The sequence below is a fragment of the Dasypus novemcinctus genome, chromosome 20 (genome assembly GCF_030445035.2).
Source record: "Dasypus novemcinctus isolate mDasNov1 chromosome 20, mDasNov1.1.hap2, whole genome shotgun sequence".
Lineage (NCBI taxonomy): Eukaryota > Metazoa > Chordata > Mammalia > Cingulata > Dasypodidae > Dasypus > Dasypus novemcinctus.
The window spans coordinates 7,825,064-7,848,246 of NC_080692.1; the positions used below are offsets into that span (position 1 = coordinate 7,825,064).

A 23,183-nucleotide genomic window follows, 5' to 3' on the forward strand; every position below is an offset into this window, starting at 1 on the left:
GAAAATTGCCCTGAATTCCAAATGAAGTCAGCTATTTCCACACTTAACCCCCAATATAAAATGCTGTAACCAGGCATGCAAATAACTATTTACTGCATTAGTGTTCAAAATAGAGTTTGGGGGTGGGGGGAGTTCTATATAGGGACTTTCTTGGTCCCTCCTCACTGAACTGTTTGCTATGTGGAATTTAACTGTGTAGTCGAAAATATAAAATCAATAAAAATACTATTCTTGATAAGCAGTTATTTACCTTTTGCTAGTGTCTTCATATTCACCTTTATGTTACTGAGGTTGGTACAGTGCTTATGTACTGAAAAGTGATCGATTCCATTTATTTTATCATGGATAAGACAGTAATGAAAATACAGGACTTTAGAATCCAATTTCCAATCCTTGCCTCAAAAAGGACCTGAAGTTTCTAAGAGCCAAATCTGTAAAAGAGTAAGACTAAACATCATTTGGGGCATTATAATCTTGGTGGTAAATCATGAGTGTAGCCAGTGAGGTTAACAGGTAACAGAATCCTACTACAGACACCTTAAAGGAAAAAGTTGTCTGGGGCTTGGCTGCGCTTTCCTCTTGTGTTGACCTCGCTCTGTCCAGCAGCTACAGGTTTATGGCCCTCCGTTCAGCCCGTTCCTGAGAACTCCAGCGTGTCAGGCTGGAGCTCAGGAGCCAGCCATAAGTCATGTTCCAGCCCTGGGTGCTAGGGTGGCCAGGTGCCTCAGAACCATAATAAGTGATTCTCCAGATAAAACCAGGGCACTCAAGTCAGAAATGCTCCAGTGTAGTTCATTTGTCTACAAGTTCACGGTCTTATCCAGGTTTTTGAGTGAAAATCCAAGGTTATCATTACTAGACTTCTTAAGGATAGAAAGAACTATGGAACAATGTAAATCAAATTTCAAGTAAGTCTCCCTAAAAATATTGTGAAAGGGAAGCAGACGTGGCTGAGCTGATAGTGTCCGCCTACCATATGGGAGGGTCCAGGGTTCTATACCCAGGTCCTCCTGACCTGTGTGGTGAGAGCTGCCACATGCAAGGAGTGCTGTGCCACACAGAGGTGTCCCCCATGTAGGGGTGCCCCATGTGCAAGGAGTGCACCCCACAAGGAGAGCTGCCCCGCATGAAAAAAGTGCAGCCCACCCAGAAGTGGCACTGCACACAGAGAACTGATGCAGCAAGATGATGCAACAAAAAAGACGCAGTTTCCCGGTGCTGCTGAGGGTGCACACGCATAGAGAACACAGCGAGTGGACACAGAACAGACAACTTAAAGGGAGCAGACACAAATCTTTAAAAAAATAAAAAATATTGTGAAAATGAAACTAGAAGGGCAGCCATCCCCCTTTGCCTATAACCCTTAAAAAAATCCTTTCTAATCATTGGCCTCATGAGCTCAGGTACGAAGTCCTATAATATCCCTGGTCAGCACCTGTATTAGGGTTCTCTAGGGAAACAGAATCAAGAGATAATAGTATGTGATTTTATCAGAGTCTCTCACATGCCTACAGGGGTGCACAAGTCCAGGTTTCACGGGCAGGCTGCAAGCAGGTGCTCTAATTAGAGTCCAGTGAAGGTTCTAGACGAGTTCTGGGAGACGATGGCTGTCCAAAGGTGAGCTGGGAAATTCTCACTTAGTGGTGGAATCACTACCCCTTTTAAGGTATTCAACTGATTGGGTTAAGCATCACTCATTCCTGATGGCAGTCTCCCTGACTGATGTAATTATAACCAGCTATCTAAGATTTACCACTGCAGTAACGTCAATGGTGACTAAAGTCCATAAATGCCCTTGTATTACAGTTGGCCCAGTGCTTGCTTGACCAACTGGGCACAATTACCTGGCCAAGTTTACACATTAGCCTAACCATCACAATATTCTTTATTAGTCAGCCGAAGGGGTGCTGATGCAAAATACCAGAAATCGGCTAGTTTTTATAAAGGGCATTTATTTGGGGTAGGAGCTTACAGATACAAGGCCATAAAGCATAAGTTACTTCCCTCACCAAAGACTATTTCCATGTGTTGGACCAAGATGGCTGCTGACATCTGCCAAGGTTCAAGCTTCCTGGGTTCCTCCCTTCCTGGGCTCAAGATTCCTCTCTTCCTGGGACTGGCTTCTCTTTCCTCTGTGTGCTTAATTACTTCCCAAGCTCCAGCTTAAGGCTTCAGCATCAAACTCCAACATCAAAAACGCCTACTCTGTCCTTTGCCATGCTTATCTGTGAGTCCCCACCCTTTGGTGACTCAATGCCCTACTGGCACAAGACGTTTACATAATTAAGTAAACCTATGAATCCAATATAATCTAATATGCCCAGAGGAAAAGATGAGTTTACAAACATAATCCAATATTTCTTTTTGGAATTCATCAATATCATCAAACTGCTAAAGTACCCCGCTTCACACTTAAGAGCAGAGAAAGCAGACTGGCACAGACCAGCTCTTTATTTTTTATTTTTTTATTTTTTATTTTTTTAAAGATTTATTTATTTGTTTAATTTCCCCCCCTCCCCTGGTTGTCTGTTCTTGGTGTTTATTTGCTGTGTCTTGTTTCTTTGTCCGCTTCTGTTGTCGTCAGCGGCACGGGAAGTGTGGGCGGCGCCATTCCTGGGCAGGCTGCACTCTCTTTTCACGCTGGGCGGCTTTCCTCACGGGCGCACTCCTTGCGCGTGGGGCTCCCCCACGCGGGGGACACCCTTGCGTGGCACGGCACTCCTTGCGCGCATCAGCGCTGCGCATGGGCAGCTCCACACGGGTCAAGGAGGCCCGGGATTTGAACCGCGGACCTCCCATATGGTAGAAGGACGCCCTAACCACTGGGCCAAAGTCCGTTTCCCCAGACCAGCTCTTTATAGTCACTGGTGGGAATGAGCCCTGCTCTGAAATGCTCATGGCAGTGACATTTTCTTCTGGGCATGAGGTCTATGTGAAGGTAGTTTGCTCTCCTACAAGCTTTCCTGAGCAGAGGTTAACCCTGGTATTTTTGTAGCCATAACCTGTCCTTTCTTCCTTTCTCTCTTCCTAAGCTTGCAAGTAGAAGTGACAGCTGACTCCTGAACATTTCCCCAATGTCATGTATATTATCTATAAACATCAAAAAGTTATGCTTTGGAAATTAAGACTTTGAGATCTGGCAGAGTGGATGCTTTCACTGGCTGGTACTGTCTATTATTTGCCAGCATCTAAAAATGAAGGTTTCTGGTTAGGCTCCTAGGCTTCTGAAAGCAATATTCCAGAAATAGGTTGGTTCTTACAATGGGGATTTATTAGGTTGCACACTCATACAGTTTCAAGCTGAGAGAAATGTCCAAATCAAGGCAGCATCAGGTGGTACTCTCTCCCAGAATGCATCTCCCATTTTCCCTGATGCATCTTCCCAGCCAATCCTGGGTTCCTCTGGAACATGGCAGTGTCTACTGGTCTTTCCCCTTGCTTCTGGGTCTCGTTGCTTCAGCTTTTTGCTTCCATGGCTTTCTCTGTTTTCTCTGAATCTATCCCATTTAGAAAGGGCTCAGTACCAAAAGGATTAAGTCCCATCCTGGGCTATGCCTTAAATGAAGTAACCTAATTAAAAGTTTCTACTTAAAATTTGGTTTACACCCACAAGAATGGATTGGCTTTAAAAACGCGATATTCTGGGGTCCACACAGCTTCAGAGTATCACTTTCATATAAAATGCCAACTTTCTAGCTTCTGGGGAATTAAAAAAAGTTTAGCTCTGGGTCCATATTTCTATGGTAGGGATGCTATCAGGTCCTTAGATGTTCTCCAGGTGACCACAGTCATTGTCCTGCTGCCTTTATCTACCTTGCCCCTTGATCACTCGGTCCTGATTCTAAACTAAATAAGACATAGTTCCTGCACCTACTAAAAAGACTAAAGTATGGAAAACCACACTTCTGAAAGGATGTCTTTTAAAAAATTGTCTGACTTTTCTGGGGAAAATAAAGTTGGATTTTCTTACAAAAAGCGGAACCATTTCAAATGGAGACTAGATACTGTTTTGAGGGAGTCAATGTGGCTCAGGGGTTGAACACTGTCTTCCCATATACAAGGTCCTGAGTTCAATCTCCGGCCCTGGTACCTCAAAAAAAAAAAATTGCTTTGTTAAAAACAGTTTTCCTGTTCCTTTCAAAATGTTACATGTATAAGTATCCTTTAAATTAGTTACTGTCCCTCTGTATCTTAGGATTTAACCATAAGTACAAGTGACCTCTTTCAATTGGTATCTCATGATGGCTTTTCTGTGAATACACTGAACCTATATAAATACTCTTAGAAAATATTTACTATCAGATTTCTTTATTTTTTTCCAACACAACCGAAAGTGTTATTAAATAAAAGTTTATTGTCTACTGCTTACACTCAAGTTGCTGCTGTAAAGTACAACAACATACACAGATTCCTAGCATGAATTACTCATTGTTCACCCCCACTGAACTACAGACATTGCTTGAGAATTAGATCTTTGCTTTAGGGATTAAAAAAAAAAAAAATTGGGACATAGTATCTTGAAAGAATATTCTCAAGTGACTTGTTGGAATCAGAAGGCATAGCCATTACAGTCAAACAGCACAATTATGCTGTCATGTCACTGGGAAGAAAGGAGGGATGGCAACACTGGAAGAGTGATTATGAGCAGCTGTTTCTAGTGACAGGTATCACTCTGAAACCTAATTTTACCCATCTGGGCTAAGTGGGTGCTTTAAAAAGGGCCAAACTGGGGGAAGGGGGGCGGGGTATGTGACACTATGAGTTAAAAAAGTATAAAAAGTAATTATCTAAAATATAGATTAGATATAAATGTTCTAGAACTCATTAAATAAGCTCAAAAATACTGGAAAGTGGCAATTTGAACTACATTTATTTTTAAACAAGTGGGGGTCTGTTAAGTGTCTTGAATGGTGTGTGCAAAACGAGTTCCTGTCACCATCTACGGTCATGATGTAGCACAGCAAGGGAGATGCACTGGTTTCCAGCTTACAGGCAACACTAGACGTACGCCTTTGAATGAACGATGTAAACTTCAGTGTTAAGGCAGCGGGTACTAATGCTGCGCACGCTTAGCTTGGTGCCCCTTTCAGAAACGGGCAGTCAGCACTTGGAAATAAACTGACAAAAATGGGGAACCAGCATCATTTGACAAAAAAAAAAACAAAAACAATGTGTCAAGATATTTTCCCTTTCACACACACACACAAAGAAATATTTGAACATTTAGAAAAACAAAGCACCCATCCCGCCAACCTCGGCCTGTTCCTTAACAAATATTTCAAAATACTGATAAATAATAGTGACTGCAAGTAGAATTCCAGTGCCAGAGCCAATGGCCCCCAGGAAGTCCGCCAGCACAGACAGGGCACCGATGCACAGGCCACCAAACGCAGCTGCTGTGGGGATGTACCTGGAAGAAAGAACCCTTAGTCAGGCAGGGAAGAAATGTCAAAAGTGCAGCCATCAAGCCAAAGGTTTTGCCAACAGTGGTTCTAAAGAAGCATAACTGAACTATTAAAAAACAAAAACAAAACCATGTTGGCAATATTTATAGTGCATAACAGATTACATGTTTACATATTAATGAAAACTCTAAAAAAGAGAACAATTTTATCTCCCTAATTTTGAGAAACCAGGAGATAAGCCAAGAAAGGCAATATGTGATTGTCAGGGCAGAAGAAGATTAGTGTCCAATTTAAGTACCAAAATGCTTTAAAATCTTTTTTGAACTGGTAACATTAGCTCCTTAGCTCCCTCTTGTGGAACGAAGAGTAGATTTCAAACTTCTTTCTAAATACCCACAAACTTAGAGAAGATTTTGATGGTCCTCATCAATAGAATTCAACCTTGGCCACACACTAGAATCACCTGGAGAACTTTAAAAATTAAAATGATTTTATTTAAAAAGTCCAGCAAACTAACACCTGGGGAAGCTGGTCGATGAAACAAGAATGGCAGAATAATAGCTTGAAACCGAGTATCGGGACGTGGAGGTTCACTGCACTATGTTCTAAATAACTAAAAACGTTTAAATAAAAATGCTGATGTCTTTTCGACAAATGGTGCTGGAACAACTGGATATCCACATGCAAAAGAATGAATATGGACCCCCACCTCACACCAAGCACAAAAATTCAAGGTGGATCTTAGACTTAAATGTAAAAACTAACACTATAAACTCCCAGAAGAAAACATAGGAGTAAAGTACTGATATACGTGTCTCAAGATGGAAAAACCATAAAAACATGTGAAGTGAAAGAAGCCAGTCACAAAAAGATCATATATTATATGATTCCATTTATATGAACGTATAGAAATTCAAAATAGGTTAGAAGCTGCCAGGGGCTGGGGGGTGAGAGGGTGGGGCAGGAAAGGGGAATGATTGCCAGTAAGTAGAAGGTTTCTTCCTGAGTGGGGGAATGAAAATTAGATTGTGATGCTTGCACAATTCTGTGCATATAGTAAAATCCACTGACCTGAACACTACACACAGGTCAATTACACAGTTTGTGAATTATATCTCAAAGTGGTTACAAACAAAACCTGATGCCTGGGACTCACCCCAGACCAAATAAATTGCAGTTACTGGAGACGGAGTATGAGAATTCTTTCAAAGCTCCTTGGTGATTCCATGTGCAGTCAGCCAATATTGAGAACCACTGATCTGTAACATTTTAACATTGCTGAGCAAGGAAGTAAACACCATTCTAACTAAAATTACTTAGGTGTGAATTCTGATGTGGAAAATAAAGTGTGTGTGTGTGTGTGTGTGTGTATTTGTAGGAGGAGGTGGTACTGGGTATTGAACCCAGGACCTCAAACATGGGAAGCAGACGCTCAATCTCCGAGCTACATCTGCTCCCCAAAACAATCAAATTTTGTGTTAAATTTTGGCTCTCTTGTGGGAAGTACAAGATGCTTTAAATATGAATTTTAAGAACAGCATTTAGCAACAAATACATGTGAACACATGTACGCAGACACACTCCATATAAAGGATTAAATCTCATGACCTTACCTATTAAGCTCGTGAACCATAGAAGTATCTCTGTGACCCCTCATTACCATTTGCTGTTCTTTAAGCTGTTTCGCTACCTGCCAAAAGAAAAGCAGCTTAGAAAATCAACACCATTTGACAGTCTGCCTCTAACAGACTCTGTGCTAAAACCTTTCCACATACTAACAAGTAAAACACCAGAATCTGAGAGGCCACTGTGGCATCATTCCATCTTTTTTTTTTTTAAAGATTTATTTATTTTTCCCCACCGCCTTGTTATTTGCATTTGCTGTGTCTGTTCGTTGCGTGCTTGTCTTCTTTTCAGGACGCACCTGAAACTGAACCCGGGACCTCCCATGTAGGAAGGAGATGCCTAATCGCTTGAGCCACCTCCACTTTCTGCTTTGCTGAGACTCTCATTATGTTTTCTTGGTGTCCCTCTGCATCACCTTGTTGCGTCAGCTCACTGTCTTGCTTGTCTTCTTTAGGGAGGCACTGGGAACCAACCCAGCACCTCCCATGTGGTAGACAGGAGCTCAATCACTTGAGCCACATCCACTTCCTCCATCATTCCATCTTAAACCTGAGGAGCCTGAGGCTGCCACACTGCACAGCCACGTCAACCATACATGAAACCAGTGTTTCTCAACCTTCCTTTCATTATCAGCCCCACAAGGAGAAAACGAATTCCTCCCTAATGACAGAAATTAAATACTAAGGAATAAGATTTTGTGGATAAGAGTGGGCTTTAGAAGGCTACACACCAGAAAATCTAAGACTTTTTCACATTCCAGGAACTAAGTTTTGTCCCACTGGCAATGGATGGCATTACTCCCATTAAGAATGAATTAATTAAACTAATTACAAAAGTACAAAAGACCCACCAGGTGGGAGCTGCCCCTTCCCCATGCCCATGCCCTGTATGTGGGCAGCCCCTGGCCAACCAGGACTCCCTGGTACAAAAGTAATCCAGAATATGTCAACTAGTTTTTAGGTGTTTTTTTTTAACTACAATTATTTTATTTTTTAAGATTTATTTATTTCTCTTCCCTTCCCTTCCCCCCCCACCCCCACCCCAGTTGTCTGTTCTGTGTCCATTTGCTGCGCCCTCTTCTCTGTCCGCTTCTGTTGTTGTCAGCTCAGCGGCACTGGAATCTGTGTTTCTTTTTGTTGCGTCATCCTGCTGATGTCAGCTCTCCGCGTGGGCGGCGCCATTCCTAGGCAGGCTGCACTTTCTTTTGTGCTGGGCAGCTCTCCCCATGGGGTGCACTCCCTGCACATGGGGCTCCCCTACGCAGGGACACCCCTGCGTGGCAGGGCACTCCTTGTGTGCATCAGCACTGCACATGGGCCAGCTGCACAAGGGTCAAGGAGGCTCGGGGTTTGAACCACGGACCTCCCATGTGGTAGACGGATGCTCTAACCACAGGGCCAAGTCCGCTTCCCAGCTAGTTTTAACACCTACAAATTATGATTTATTTTCCAAAAAGAAATAGTTTTGTTTTCAAATCAAAATACTTACATCTTTGGCTGAGGAACCAGACACCTCTATCCACGTCTTCGAGAAGAATGCACATGATCCCAGCATGAAGATGATATAAACAACTACATGGACAGGATCCTCAAAAATGGCACCCATGGACTCAGGAGGAGAAAGATAATAACAAAGGCCTCCAACAGGGTAAGAACGAGCAGGTCCACCCCCACTGACATCCTACACAAGAATAAAAATGACAAACGGTCATCCTAGCTCATCAAGCATATATCCTTTTCAATCTTCTCAAAAATTATGACAAATGGTTGATGCTCAAAGCACCCATAGCTAATGATGCTTTACAACTTAAGAAGTTAAATCAGCTTCTATATTTAATACCTTCACAACTTCAAAATTTTGTAGTGAGGGAAATTTATAGCCCTCAATGCTTACATTAAAAAAGAAGAAATAGCTAAAATCAATGCCCTAACTACACAGCAAGAGAAACTATAAAAAGAACAAACTATTCCAAAGGCAAGCAGAAGGAATGAAATAACAATCAAATCAGAAATACATGAAATTGAGAAAAAAAACAAAAGTTAACAAAACTAAAAGTTGGTTCTTGGAGAAGATTTACAAAATTGACAAACCTTTAGCGAGACTGACAGAGAAAGAGAAGATGCAAATAAATAAAATGAGAAATGAAAACAGGGCCACTACTACTGACCCCACAGAAATTAAAGAGATCAAAAGAAGATACTATGAACAATTGTACTCCAACAAACCAGACAGTATAGATGAAATGGACAATTTCCTAGGAACATATGAACAACCTATACTGACCCTAGAAGAAACAGAAGACCTCAACAAACCACAAGTAATAAGATTAAAGCAATCATCAAACAACTCCCCACAGAGAAAAGCCCAGGACCAAATGGCTTCACAAGTGAATTCTGCCAAGCATTCAAAGAAGATTTAATACCAATCTTACTCAAACTCTTCTAAGAAACTGAACAAGGAACACTACCAAACTCATTCTATGAAGCCAACATCACACTAATACCATAGCCAGAAAAAGATATTATGAAAAAAAATTACAGACCCGTTTCTCTAATGAATACAGATGCAAAAATCCTCAACAAAATACTCACGAATTGAATCCAATAACACATTAAAAGGATTATTCATCATGATCAAGAGGGTTTATACCAGACATGCAAGGGTGATTCAACACAAGAAAATCAGCATAATACACCATATTAATAAATCAAGAAAAATCACATCATTTCGATTGATGCAGAAAAGGTATCTGACAAAATACAGCATCATTTCTTGATAAAAGTACTCCAAAAGATAGGAATTGAAGGAAACTTTCTCAACATGATAAAGGACAAAAATGAAAAATCTACAGCTAACACTACACTAAATGGTGAAAGACTTAAATCTTTCCCGTTGAGATAGGACCAAGACAAGGATGTCTACTGTCACCACAACTGTTCAATACAGTGCTAGAGGGGGTGCAGAACAATCTATTCAAAAAATGGTGCTGGGTATCCATAGAGGAAAGAAAGAAGACCTCTACCTCACATATTATACAAAGTTTAACTCAAAATGGATCAAAGACCTAAACATAAAAGCTAGAACCATAAAACTCCTAGAAGAAATGTAGGAAAACATCTTTAAGACCTGGTGGTAGGTAGTGGTTTCTTAGTCTTACACCAAAAACACAGGGGAAGAAAGACAAAATGGATAAATGGGACCCCCTCAAACTTAAACACTTTTGTGATTCAAAGAACTTTACCTTTTTGTTGAGTGAAGCAAGCCAGGCATTGAAGAACAAATACTACATGACCTCAATGATATGAAATAAGTAAACCAAGCTGCCTCACAGAGTTAGAGACTGGATGACAGGCTTAAAGGAAATTGGGGGATAGAGGAAGGATGTAAGCTGACACCTACATGGGTGAAATCTATGATAAGCTGGAGAAACATTTTTCCAGCCTTCACCTTGGCGCTTGCCTACAATTTTACTGGGATCACTCTGCTTTGGCCTATGTGTTTGCATCATCAGGTTGATGGTTTTTTTCTTCAAGTACCACAGGAAACACCAGGCGGAACTGGGGAAATACCAGGCAGAATTAGGAAAATTACAGGCAGACTTGCGGAAACTGCTGGAAGAATTGAACTGGAGAAAGCAGGAAGCACAGGATGAATGGAGAGATGCCCGGAAACACCCAGTGGAGCTGACTCTTGACCCAGGCACAGCTGACCCCCACCTCCACATTTCTGATCTGAGAACAGAACCTATATGGGTGTTCCTCAATATGTGACAAACTTATGGATGAGATTCAGTAACATGGCAAAAAAAAAAAAAAAAAAAGAACTTTATCTTTTGTAAGATGAAAGAAAAGAAAGAGGAAGGAAGGTGGGAGGGGGAAGGGGAGGGGAGGGGAGGGGAGGGGAGGGAGGGAGGGAGGGAGGGAGGAAGGAAGGATTTTACCACGAAGGTGAAAAGGCAGCCCACTCAATGTTAAAATATTTGGAAACCACACATCCAATAAGGGTTTGATTTTTATTCTATTTTATAAAGACTTCACACAACTCGACACTAAGAGCAAGCAATCCAATTTAAGAAATGGACAAAAGACTTAAATAGACCTCCAAAGAAGAACTACAAAAAAAGCACATGAAAAAAATATTCAATACCATTAGCTATTAGGTATATGCAAATAACTATGAGACATCATCTCACACCTCAGAGAATGGCCATTATTAAAGAAACAAAACAAGTGCTGGAAAGGATGTGGAGAAGTGAGAACATTCCTTCACTGTTGGTGAGAATGTAAAATGGTACAGCCTCTATGGAAAACAGTTTTGCAGTTCCTCAGGAACCTAAACACAGAACTGCCATATGATCTGGCAATCCCTCTACTAGGAATATATCCAGAAGAACTGAAAATAGTGACGCAAACAGACATCTGGACACCAATGTTCATAACAACCTTATTCACAATTGCCAAAAGATGGAAACAACCCAAGTGTCCATCAATCAATGAATGGATAATCAAAATGTGATTTTGATCATATGATGGAATACTCTGCTGCTTTGTAAGAAGAAATGAAATTGGGACAATATGATAACATGGATGAACCTTGAGGACATTATGTTGAGTGAAATAAGTCAGACACAAAAGGAGAAATACTGTATGGTCTCACTAATATGAACCAAATATGAAGAAAAAACACACAGAGTTAAAACCTACAATACAGGTTACTAGGGAAATAAGATGAGGGCTGAGAGGAGGTACTGATGCTTAATGTACATAGAATCTTTAATTAGTTTGTTCAAGTGTAGAAATGGATAGAGTTGATGGTAACACATTATAGTGAGTATAACTAACACGGCCGGTTTATAAATGGGATTGTGGCTAAAAAGGGCAGTCTAGATATATAAATGTCAACTGAAAGAAAGCTCCAGAATAATCTAGGGACTGAATAGCATATTGAACCCAGAGGTGAAAGAAGATTGTGGTTAACTGTACAAATACAAGAATGTTCTTCTATGAACTAAAACATATTTGCATCACAATCACAAGGTGGTAAGAATATGGAGATGCATGGGAAAAATATAATTAATATACCTACTGAAGTATAGTTAACAATATTGTAACACTATTGCATCAATGTCAAAGAAGGTAGTTTGTTAATAATAGGGGGCTATGGAAAAAATATACCAAACGTACATTGCAGACCATAGTTAGTAGTTAATAGTCTAATAATGTTCTCTCATAATACGTAACAAACGTACCACAACAATGAAGGGATTGGTGGAGGGGTGTTGTATGGGAATTCTGCACCTTGTGCATGATTGTTTTCTAAGTTCACAACTTCTCTAATAATATATATATTAAAACAAGAAAAAAAATTCTACAGTGAGCACCTGGGAATCTAACAGAAAAGCTGTTTTTAAAATACAAAATAATACAGCCACAAGATCATCCTCTTCCTGAAGTCAGGAATATGACTACACTGACAATCTACCTATGATTACACTTAGAATCTGAAACTTTCTGAACCATATATATCCAACATAGTAAGACCTGTGTGCAGGATTCCTCCATTTGAAAGCATTCTCTTAGGACTGCAATCAATTCATTGCCTAAACTTTATGTGGCACACATATTACTATGAGGCATGGTCTTTAACAAGAATATGTAATAATGGGATCTCTATCCACTCAAACATTTAAGAAGTCTTATAGCAATACAAATGGGAATGGCATGTATTTGTCCATATTTAAAGTTCTGGGGCGTAGGGGGAGGAAAGCTATATGGGCTTGCAAGAATTAAAATATCTGGTACCTGAATTTATGATTTCCAAATGATTCCTGTAACTGTGCTTGAAAGCACCACTTACAGAATAACTAATCTGAGCTTGAAAGCAGCACTTATAAACAAACTTAACTTTCAATATTCTCTCGTTAGAAAGGAATCTTAGTCAAAATCATAAAACAATCTATATAGAAACAACCACTCAACATGTTCATTATGAAAATCACAATCTCCTACTACACTGTCAGTTCATGAGGGAGCTCTGAATCCCCTTCTAGTAATAATGGGCAGAATAGAACAAGTAATCAAATATCAGTCAAATAAATGGAAAAGGGGGATTATGAATAAAGGGATTCCTCTTTCCTTCAACTGACATTCAAGAACTACTGTCTTTTCCTGATAATTTTAAATTTGAAAGTACTAAATCTCACTAGTTTTAGAGAAAAAATGACCTTCAGTAAAAGCAGAAACACATGAGTTACTATGATTTTTAATGCCAAAGGTGGCGTATTAAGACAAATGCCAAGGAACTTCCAGGAAGATGATGGACTTGAAAGACACAGGAGTCTTCCCTCTCCAGAAAAATAGCTAGGTAGCAGGAAGAAACAGCCTGAAAAAAATAATGTTTCAGGGATACAACAGAAAGGGAAGGCTGGACACTGCCCAGAAGAGAAAGAGGCACAGGAAAAGAATCTTGATGGCAAAAATGTGAGCTAAAGCTGCAGCTGTAGGTGCTCTCGTCTACCCTATAGACAATTTTGAATTCTCAGGCTTCAGGCCAGCAGCTACAGACAAAGGGGACTTCAGGGATCTACCTTCCCAGGAAATGGGAGAGAGAGGGCCACAAACCAAGGCTAACTCAGCTTTTGACCCACAAATTTGGTCTGCTGTGTCCCACGAGCCCTTTCAGGCCTGGAGGGGCCACACCATCACTGGCCTTGGGAGAGCATGTGGACTAAAGAGATCCGACTCTCTCAAATACCCTCCTACTGACTGGGACTGGTTGATGAGGATGCAGAGGGAAGTGGAATTACTTCCTATCTGGAAAAAGAGAGGGGACTGCCAGCAAAGGTTAGAGAATGAACTCTAAGAAAGCCTGAATTACAAGGCTCTTAGACTCCAGGCAGGATCCGCTGCTCTGGTCCCTGTTGCAGCAAATACACTCCACTGAACAGAAAGGCCTGTCGAAGAGCGCCACTTGCTGACTGACCAAGGAAGTGCATGTGAGGAAATTAAAAGCAAATAAGAAAGGCTTTTTCAGCCTTTACATCCTCTCTCCACAAGACCCTAGGAAGTGGGTCTGCAACCCATTATTGAGTCTAGGGCCCAGATTTGAGCAATTAACAGGACCATCTCTAAAGACTCAGAAAAGGCTGAACTAAGGACAGAAGTAACACACAGCCTCCCACCACTAAATCCCTATGAGAGAGAAATCAAGGATCTGAGAAAACTCACCATCATAATCAGATGCTTAGACATCAGCAAAAAATTAAAAGCCATACTAAGAAAATAGAAGAAATGGTCCAAGAAATGTATACCAAAGCCCAAGATGAGATACAGGAGTTGAGACAACTAATCAAGATTTATACAAATTTTCAATATAAAATTAATGAGGTGAAAGACAATATGGCTAAAGAGATAAAGGACATCAAGAAGACACTGAGTGGGAAACGGACTTGGCCCAGTGGTTAGGGCGTCCGTCTACCACATGGGAGGTCCGCAGTTCAAACCCCGGGCCTCCTCGACCTGTGTGAAGCTGGCCCATGTACAGTGGTGATGTGCAAGGAGGGATGTCCCCCGTGTAGGGGAGCCCCACGCGCAAGGAGTGCACCCCGTAAGGAGAGCCACCCAGCGCGAAAGGAAGTGCAGCCTGCCGAGGAATGGCACCGCCCACACTTCCTGTGCCACTGATGACAACAGAAGCGGACAAAGAAACAAGACACAGCAAATAGACACAGAGAACAGACAACCAGGGGAGGGGTGGAAATTAAATAAATAAAAATCTAAAAAAAAAAGAAGACACTGAGCAAGCATAAATAAGAATTTGAAAACCTGAAGAGAGAAATAACAAAGCTCATGGAAATGAAAGACATGACAGGTGAGATAAAAAAGACAGAAAGAATAAATGATAAAGAAAACAGAACAGTTGAAAACAGAGATAGAGAAGACCAGAGAGAGGAAAGAATGGGAAAAATTGAGCAGGAGCTCTGGGAGTTGAATGATACAATGTTAAGTGTTATGGGAGTTCCAGAAGAAGAGAAGGGAAAGGGGGCACAAAGAGTATTTGAGAGAGTAATGGCTGAAAATTTCCCAACTCTCATGAAAGAAATTACTTACACATCCAAACGCAGTATACCACAATCAGAATAAATCTGAATAGACCTACTCCAAGACACATACTACTCAGAAATGTCAAATGTCAGAGATAAAGAGAAAATTCTGAGAGCAGCAAGGAGGAGGCAAACCATCACATACAAGGGATGCCAGTAAGACTTAGTATGGATTTCTCATGAGAAACCATGGAGGCAAGAAGACACTGGTATAATAGAATTAAGATAATGAAAGAAAAAAATTGTGAGCTGAGAATTCTTTATCTGGTTAAACTGTCCTTCAAGTATCAAGGTGAGAGAGTATATGTGGTCAAACGGTTGAGCACCTGATTCCCACATGGGAGGTCCCAGGTTCAGTTCTCGGTGCTTCCTTAAAAACAAAAAAAAACAAACAACAAGCAAACAAATGAAAAAAAAAAAACAACTCAGGGAAGCCAATGTGGCTCAGTGGCTAAGTGCCACCTTCCCACATATAAAGTCCCAGGTTCAAGTTTAAAACATTCACAAATAAACAGAAAGTAAGTGACTTTGTTAAAAAAATAAAAAAGACAAATGCACAGAATAAGCACCATACAATTCAATGATAATTGTTAAAAAAAATTTCCGCTGGAAATGCAAATTCTAGAGTTATGTATTCTGGAAAAGAATAAAGAATATTAGATTTTTTATAATTCCATGGTTTCTTGTGGGGAAGAGAACCACCCTATTATCAGGTGACAAAATTTAAACCAATCAAAATACAATCCTATGATAACTCAGACTTCAATAACAACACGGCAGGACTGCTTTAGCAGAAGAAATGATGAAGAGGATCTATAAATTTCTAGCAACGCTGCTCTCTTTTCAGTCTAGTTAATTAAATGCCTCCCTCCGCCCAGTTCATCACAAGTTATTTTACTGCCATTAAGGCCATGAAAACCTGGATAAACAGGAAAGAGTGAAAACAGTATCCATATATCCACAAAAAGCTTTTTTAAAAAACTGATTATTAGAGACAACAGTGGAATAAGACTACAAACCAGAAAAACAATTTTACAAGAGCCATTGTGGCCTGAGCTTAAAGGATATTCAAGTGAGATGTGAAAATGCTTCCTAGACAGTAAAATAAAAATACTTGACCAATCTTTGTTTTACAATACTTGGTGATTCTTCCAGATAAAGAATAAACTCGACTATAGGTAAAGGAATCTGAAAATGTAATAGCAACTGCTTCAATTACATCTCATCTCTTACAGGGAAAAACTTAACCAAGAAATGCAAATTATAATAAATTTTAAATACTTAACATAAATTACAAAATACTCACAGCCCACTGTCCCAGTAAATTTACTAAGAAGTTGCCACTAAATCGAACAGACAGCATCTGAGAAATAACGTAGAGGTTGGACACCAAGGCCGACTGGAGAATGATGGGAATATTGGAGGTGTAGAAGAGCTTGATGGGGTAGCTGCTGTACTGTCCTCGGTATCGGGCCGACTTAATGGGCAAGTCCACACGAAATCCCTAGCAGATGGAAATTAAGAAGGAATCAGAGGAATGCACACGTCAGGAAAGAGGACAGACCAGAGAGGCCGGACAGGGAAACAGGGAGTATGCGTGTCAACTAACAATGCTAACAAAGCATTTCCCCCTTGCTTATAGAGACATGAAAATCCTTTTCTCTTTCACACCTGCCTAATATTTTGCACTTACATCTAGAGTCTGAAGAATGGAATTATCTGCTTGACTAGATTTTGCCGCACTTATTTGCAAGACACGAACATTTCAAATTGCATTCTCCTTAACAGCAAAATGAAAATCCACACCAGACCATACTTACCTGAAAATATATAACAACGGCAAACACAAAAACTGTAGCAATGAGGTTCATGAGATTGGGTAAATTCTGGCGATAGAAAGCTTCCCGTAAAGCTCGGACTTTGTCTGTCCTGGTGGCCAACAGATGGAACAGGGCGATGACTGCCCCCTCAAACTCGGTACCTGGTAAACCAAGGCAGAAGGGAGCCATCGACTTGTGAGCCCACGTTGCCCCAAAGGTCAAAACAAATCATCTTGAAACCCCAGCATACAGTAAAAAATGACTCAAAATCATTCACCAATGTTTACTTTATCAAACAGCCATGTGTGGAGGTTCTAAAAATATTCACATCGTTGAGGCAAACATATCTTTTTTAGCATAAACTCTAAAGTTTTCTCAAGAAACTATTCTTGATGAAAATAGCCAAAACAGAATAAACCAAAGCAAGAATTTGTTTCATAAAGACTTGCCTCTCCTTTGGTTTAGGGCAGGAAAAAGAGTATTTTTAGGGGGAAAAAAGCAGCAGCAAAGCAGAATAAAGATATCAGAATTAAAAAAGGTATGTTTCTTCTCTATCAAGCTTGCCTTTAAGTTTATTTTACCAAGAATATTAATAAACCATCACTGCTACTTTCTTAAGGTTGCGATCAGAGTTTAGATGTTAACCACTAAGAATCGAGGATGGCATTTGATAGGGAGAGATGGGTAAGAGGAAAGACAGAATGAACTATTTCAAAATTTAGGTGTGATTACTAAGCCAAGTAGAATAGCAGCAGCAAAAGTTTCAATGATCCCCGATGACACCATAAATGAGTTTTTCATTTGAAAAGTCTAAATCCACCACCTTTTTATCCCCCTTGGAACGCAGGAATTAAATTAGTCAAATAAATGACTTCTGCAGCAATGGCCTCAGCAAGGCTAACAAAGTTTTCAAAAGCAGTTTGCAACCCCTCAAGTTTTAAAGGAGCAGAGGCTAAAATTTCTATAGCATCCTTTTTGAAGTAATAGTTTGTCCTCCACGGCTCCTGAGGGGAGCACACCAGCTCATCTGCAGGCAGGCCCTGCTACACTCTGCCCCAGCTTTCAGCATACATCCAGCCCAACGCGTGCAGGTGCAGTCGCTGTGCCATGTACCTCTGCCCGTGTTAATGGTAGTGGGGCTAAAGGCCTTCCAGACAATGGTTTCACAGATGTTGGTGGCAATAAAGAGGGAAATCCCAGACCCCAAGCCGTAACCCTTCTGCAGCAGCTCATCTAACAGCAGCACAATCAAACCAGCAACAAACAACTGTGGGGAAAGAAATGCAAGTAAGCTGAAGCAAGAATAAACGAGATCGAGAAAGGAAAAAGATGAGCAACCACTGACTACTTTCAAAGTCTGAGCAGATTTAATTTAAAGCCTACTTGTTGCAATACCACTCAGGACTATTTGCATCTTTTAACCTAATACTTTTAGTTTAGTCAGAAGCCAATTCTGAAAAATCGCAGACATGGAAATATTGTTTCATTATAAAGCAGACATTTCAACTTCTACAGTGTATTTATACACCATCTGAACAGTTTCCCTTACAATATTTAAATAAGGCCGATTTGAAAAGCATACTACAATGAAAGTGTTCACAGTTGTAGAATTTATGATGGCATAAACTGAAAACCTTCTAAATCCCTCCCAAGTAAGTGAAAGGCCAAATGAATTATGGTATAATAATAACAAGATGCCACTGTACAATGCCATCAAAGGATAAGTATGAAGACTATGTTAACACTTTAAAAAGTATAAAGTACAGAAAGAATTAAAGAACAGAACATAAATTAATATACACACATTACAACAATGTAAATATGCATTCTATGCATATAGTGACAAAGACAGAATGTAAATTTGAAGAAAGAGTTAAGAGTTCACCAGGGTCTTGAGCTCATAATAAAAAAAAAAAAGAAAGCATACTAACTTTAATTTATGTGATACTGAAAATTCTTAATTTTCTTCTTGGAGAAGACATTTCTGTAAAAGCATGCATCAATTAAAAACAATCCATAGCCTGGCCAGTGACCTCCTCAGTCATGATTCCTTCCCCGCACTTCAGTAACCTAATCGAGAGGGGAAGAAAACATGCTTCTAGGCCCCCAATCTTGCACATGGCCCCACTTCAGACACCCTCCTAGAGAAGCTAAGAAATGCTACTTCCATTCCTCCCAGCTCTAAAGTCTCCCTCCCTCCTTGACTCACTTTACCCAATACCAAACTAGCTACATTACCATCTTAAATGTGCTTACCTTACATTGTGGTTTCCCCCTGTCATTTCAATGGCTGCACATAGACTAACCTATTTACAGTATTTTAGTCTTGACTCTCAATGGCCTGGAAAAGGGGTGTCACTCTCAAAACTTAAGAGCACTCACTCATGCCAGGCCTTACTGTCCAGAAATCAAGTCTGACATTTTTGACAAGATAAAAGAGAAATTAGGACTGAGATTTTATTTTGAACACAATTAAATAATGAGTAAATAAATACTTCGTCATAAATACAGAAAGTCATCCCCATGCAGGGAATAACAGCTGTCCACAAACTATAAGCCAGCCTGAAAGTACTCCCATGGGCTTCTGATAAAATGACTCCTGAAATGTCCTGTCCAAAGTCACATGGGCAAATCTGAAGCAACAACTGTAATTTTTCAGGCACCCTATTCAGAAGAGTATCTATCAGACTGTAGAGTAAGTCATGTATAGCCTGGGAAAATTATGGTCTTATGTTCTTCTACTGAGAGGAAAGAATTAGAAAAACCTAAGAAAAATGGCTTCTATATAAAAGGGACTCAGAGAAGAGACGGTAAAAAGGATGCATCCCTGTGAAAAGGTGTAAGGAACCAGGCAGTTATAGTCTCTCACTGACAGACGAAAATGCTAACTGCATGTTCAGATAGAAAGTACAACATATGAACTTCTAAAACGGGTATAAAAGCAAATCTACATTTCAACACAACTTAATCTGACAAAACAATATTCACCTTTACTACATGCCATGCATGCTGATATTTTCTACTCTTTTTTTTTTAAAACTGTTACTCAAGATCCACTAGTCAGATTGAAAAACTCATTACTTGAAAAACAATGACCACATCAATGAAGCAAGAACAATTAAGGTAAGAAATATCTCCCCTAACAGCATGCAAACAATTTTCAAAATATTTGAGTCTATGTGAAAACACACTGAGATGCAATCATAGCTCTTCAGTGTATTCCACATAGTTCCATTGTTAACAATGCCTTGAACAGACACACCTGATCACCAACAATCAACCAAGACACAGTTCTCCACCCACTAACATGAGATGAATTAACCACAACACACGTATTTGTATACTGGAATTTATATAAACAAATTAATATATATCCACTTTGTTTCTTTCTTGGAATATAACTATACCTGGATTGTGAATACTGGGGGGCGGGGGAATACAACTTCATTTTATATTTATCTAAATGTCCATGAGAAATCAACAGTATCTAACCAAGAATCGTTCAGCTGAGGTTCCTTATGGATCTATATAAATCCTTAATAAAATACTAGAAAAATTCAGCTGATGCATTATGTTCTAAGAGCTGGATGCCAATTCAAATCCAGTTACTCTAAAATACAGGTTACATGAAGTAAAGGAAAAGAAACAAAACATAAGCCAACAACTGGTCTATCAATGTCTTCAATAATGCCAAAAAGTGTATTAAGAGGCCCTGAGCCCTGAAAGCACTCAGTTTTCAGAGTACTCTCCTCTCCCCTTCCATGGCACCTCTTCTTCCTCCAAATCTCATGGGTTATAAATTGGCCGGTCAAGCGGTTTTTAAATTGAGAAATAAAGACAACATTATTTGTTGAATAAATGCAATCTTTTAACAAATGGGAAGACACTGGGACTTCAAGAACTACCAAAAACCCTGATAGCTTTGAAATTAAAAATAAAAAATTCCTACTCTTGTCAAAGGACAAAGTATCTCCATCTCATTAGAAAAGCCATCCCTATAATTAATGGAGGTCAATAAATTCTTGAACCATCTAACTTTCCTTGTTCTTAACCATGTCACTAAGCAACCTTCTTATTATAATTTACTTCCTAAGATTTTTATAAAAAAAGAATGGTCAAACATGTCACTCTGAAATAATTATATTTCTCAATATGCATATTAATTCACAGGTATTTTGATTTTTTAAAAAAATACTTTTCTGGCCTTGATCCTTTTGACCATTAGAAATAAGTTCCTAAAGTAATCCTAACTTAAAAGAGTGAACAGGAAAGAGACATGTCCAAGACTACTAAGACACTAGACCACCCTGTGTTTAACATGGAAGCAAACTTTTTCAAAATCCAATAAATAACTCTTTCATAGCTAAGTACAATCCATTCTAGGGTAATTTATCTAAATGATTTTAAGGATTATATAATAGAAAATAGTCTCCAAATTTTACCCAGTTTAAGATACTTAGTACAGGGAAGTGGTTGGAGCTCAAGTGGTTTGAGTACCTGCTTCCCTCGTTCGAGGACCTGGGTTCAATCCCCAGCCCCGGTACCTCAAAAAAAAATAAAAAATAAAATAAAATAAAATAAAATAAAATAAAAACAGTGATAATCATGTTGGCCTTTAAAAATTCCATTCCAAAGCACCCATTTTAAAAATCTATGGAATATTTATGTATGTATATAGAGATGTATGCATGGATGGTATTTCACTGACTAAGCCACAATTTGCTGCCATGCCATTATTTTGCATACCACAAAGGAAGAAAAAATACTGCCAATTAAACTATGACACAATACCGTAACAAAGAATTTTTCTTTTCTACTTATAAAAAAAGTCATTTTAGATTTGGACATAGATAGCAGCCAGCCTGCTTGCACTGTTTCTGTGCCTTTCGGTATACACACCAACTTTTCATTTCAAATGGATTCTTCTGAAGGCATTTTAAACAGCAATTAAACTCAACACATTGTGCCAAGGCATATAACTCAATTGATGTGATGGTAATATGAACAGCCATGACCAAGTTAACATGCACAGGCAGTGACAACTATGCCAGAACTGCCACCTGGCTGGCAGGAACTTTAAGACACTATCTGCAAAGAAACATCCCAATTTCAGAGACATTGAAACATGAACGTGCGTCTCAGAATCAATGAAATTCGGTTTATCCATAACTAGTTCTATTATACACTGCTAGAAGGCTAATAAAATAAATTCTATTCTTTACAACACAATTTATATGTCACTTTAATAATCAAAATATAAAATTAAATAATTCATAAGTAATATATGTATCAATTACCTTAAGAGTTGTTAGAAAAGAAAGAAAGGATCACATTGTTTTGTTATGTGCATATGACAAAGCTGGATCTCTTACCTGGATGATGATGAGGAGACAGATGCCAGCGCCCATTTCAGCAGGGTCCCCGTACATGCCCGTCATGACATACACAATGGCTTGCCCAATGGTAATAATCATACCAAAGACTGACAGGAGTCGGGGGGAAAGGAGTACATGCTTACAACCAAAGACAAAGAAGACCAGAGAAAAGCATCTTTACCAGAAACATTCTCAAATGTGGGAAAGGCTCTTTAATTGTACACAATTCAGTGCTCACGTTTCTGGGCCCCGTTGAACAGAGCTCTATCTTTGGGTGTATCGCCAACTTCAATGATTTTGGCTCCAGCTAATAACTGCATAATCAAACCAGATGTTACAATTGGGGAAATACCCAATTCCATTAAAGTTCCTGTAAAGGAAAGGAAAATAAGTCGAGAATAAACTTTTCAATTCACAATGCAGAATAATCTCCCAGTCCCTAACTACTTCTATTGCAACACACCCTTAAAATTTTATTGTTAAACACATTTATTAACACAACTTTGCAAAGACACACTGAATAAAAATGACTATAAATACTATAAAAACATAAACCTGTAAATCCTAAACTTAAAATGTTAAAAAAAATCCTGAGAGACATCTTCCAAGATTTCTGCCCAAATAATTATTTTTTAATTACCCTAAACATTGTGTTTTAATGCGATATTTAAAATTCCATACCATGCCCAAAAATGACATACCAAATCATTAAAAGAAGATATTGAAAAATATTTTATTGACTTTTCCATTGCAAAATAAAAAACTGCAAAGAAAGTCGTAGGATATTTATGACATGAAAAATGTTCATGACATACGTAGTAAAAAAAGAGATTAGAAAATAGGTACAGTTTGATTT

The 23,183-nt window shown here is 39.3% G+C and overlaps 1 protein-coding gene across 3 annotated transcripts in view; it reads right to left on the bottom strand.

Annotated features, from left to right (window-relative positions):
* Positions 1-4,291: 4,291 nt before the first annotated feature.
* Positions 4,292-23,183, bottom strand: part of SEC61A2 (SEC61 translocon subunit alpha 2) — a 29,868-nt gene continuing 10,976 nt past the window's right edge. Inside the window, exons 5-12 of one of the 3 annotated variants that reach the window (XM_004468869.5) lie at positions 22,566-22,697; positions 22,325-22,434; positions 18,066-18,219; positions 16,953-17,113; positions 16,439-16,636; positions 8,520-8,711; positions 7,019-7,095; positions 4,292-5,410 (exon numbers count right to left, since the gene is read on the bottom strand). In XM_004468869.5, coding sequence (XP_004468926.1) covers positions 5,224-5,410; positions 7,019-7,095; positions 8,520-8,711; positions 16,439-16,636; positions 16,953-17,113; positions 18,066-18,219; positions 22,325-22,434; positions 22,566-22,697 — 1,211 coding nt within the window. In that variant the 3' untranslated portion in view covers positions 4,292-5,223. The remainder of the gene's footprint in view (positions 5,411-7,018; positions 7,096-8,519; positions 8,712-16,438; positions 16,637-16,952; positions 17,114-18,065; positions 18,220-22,324; positions 22,435-22,565; positions 22,698-23,183) is intronic. The other 2 variants (XM_023591842.3, XM_023591843.3) reach the window with 2 other exon arrangements.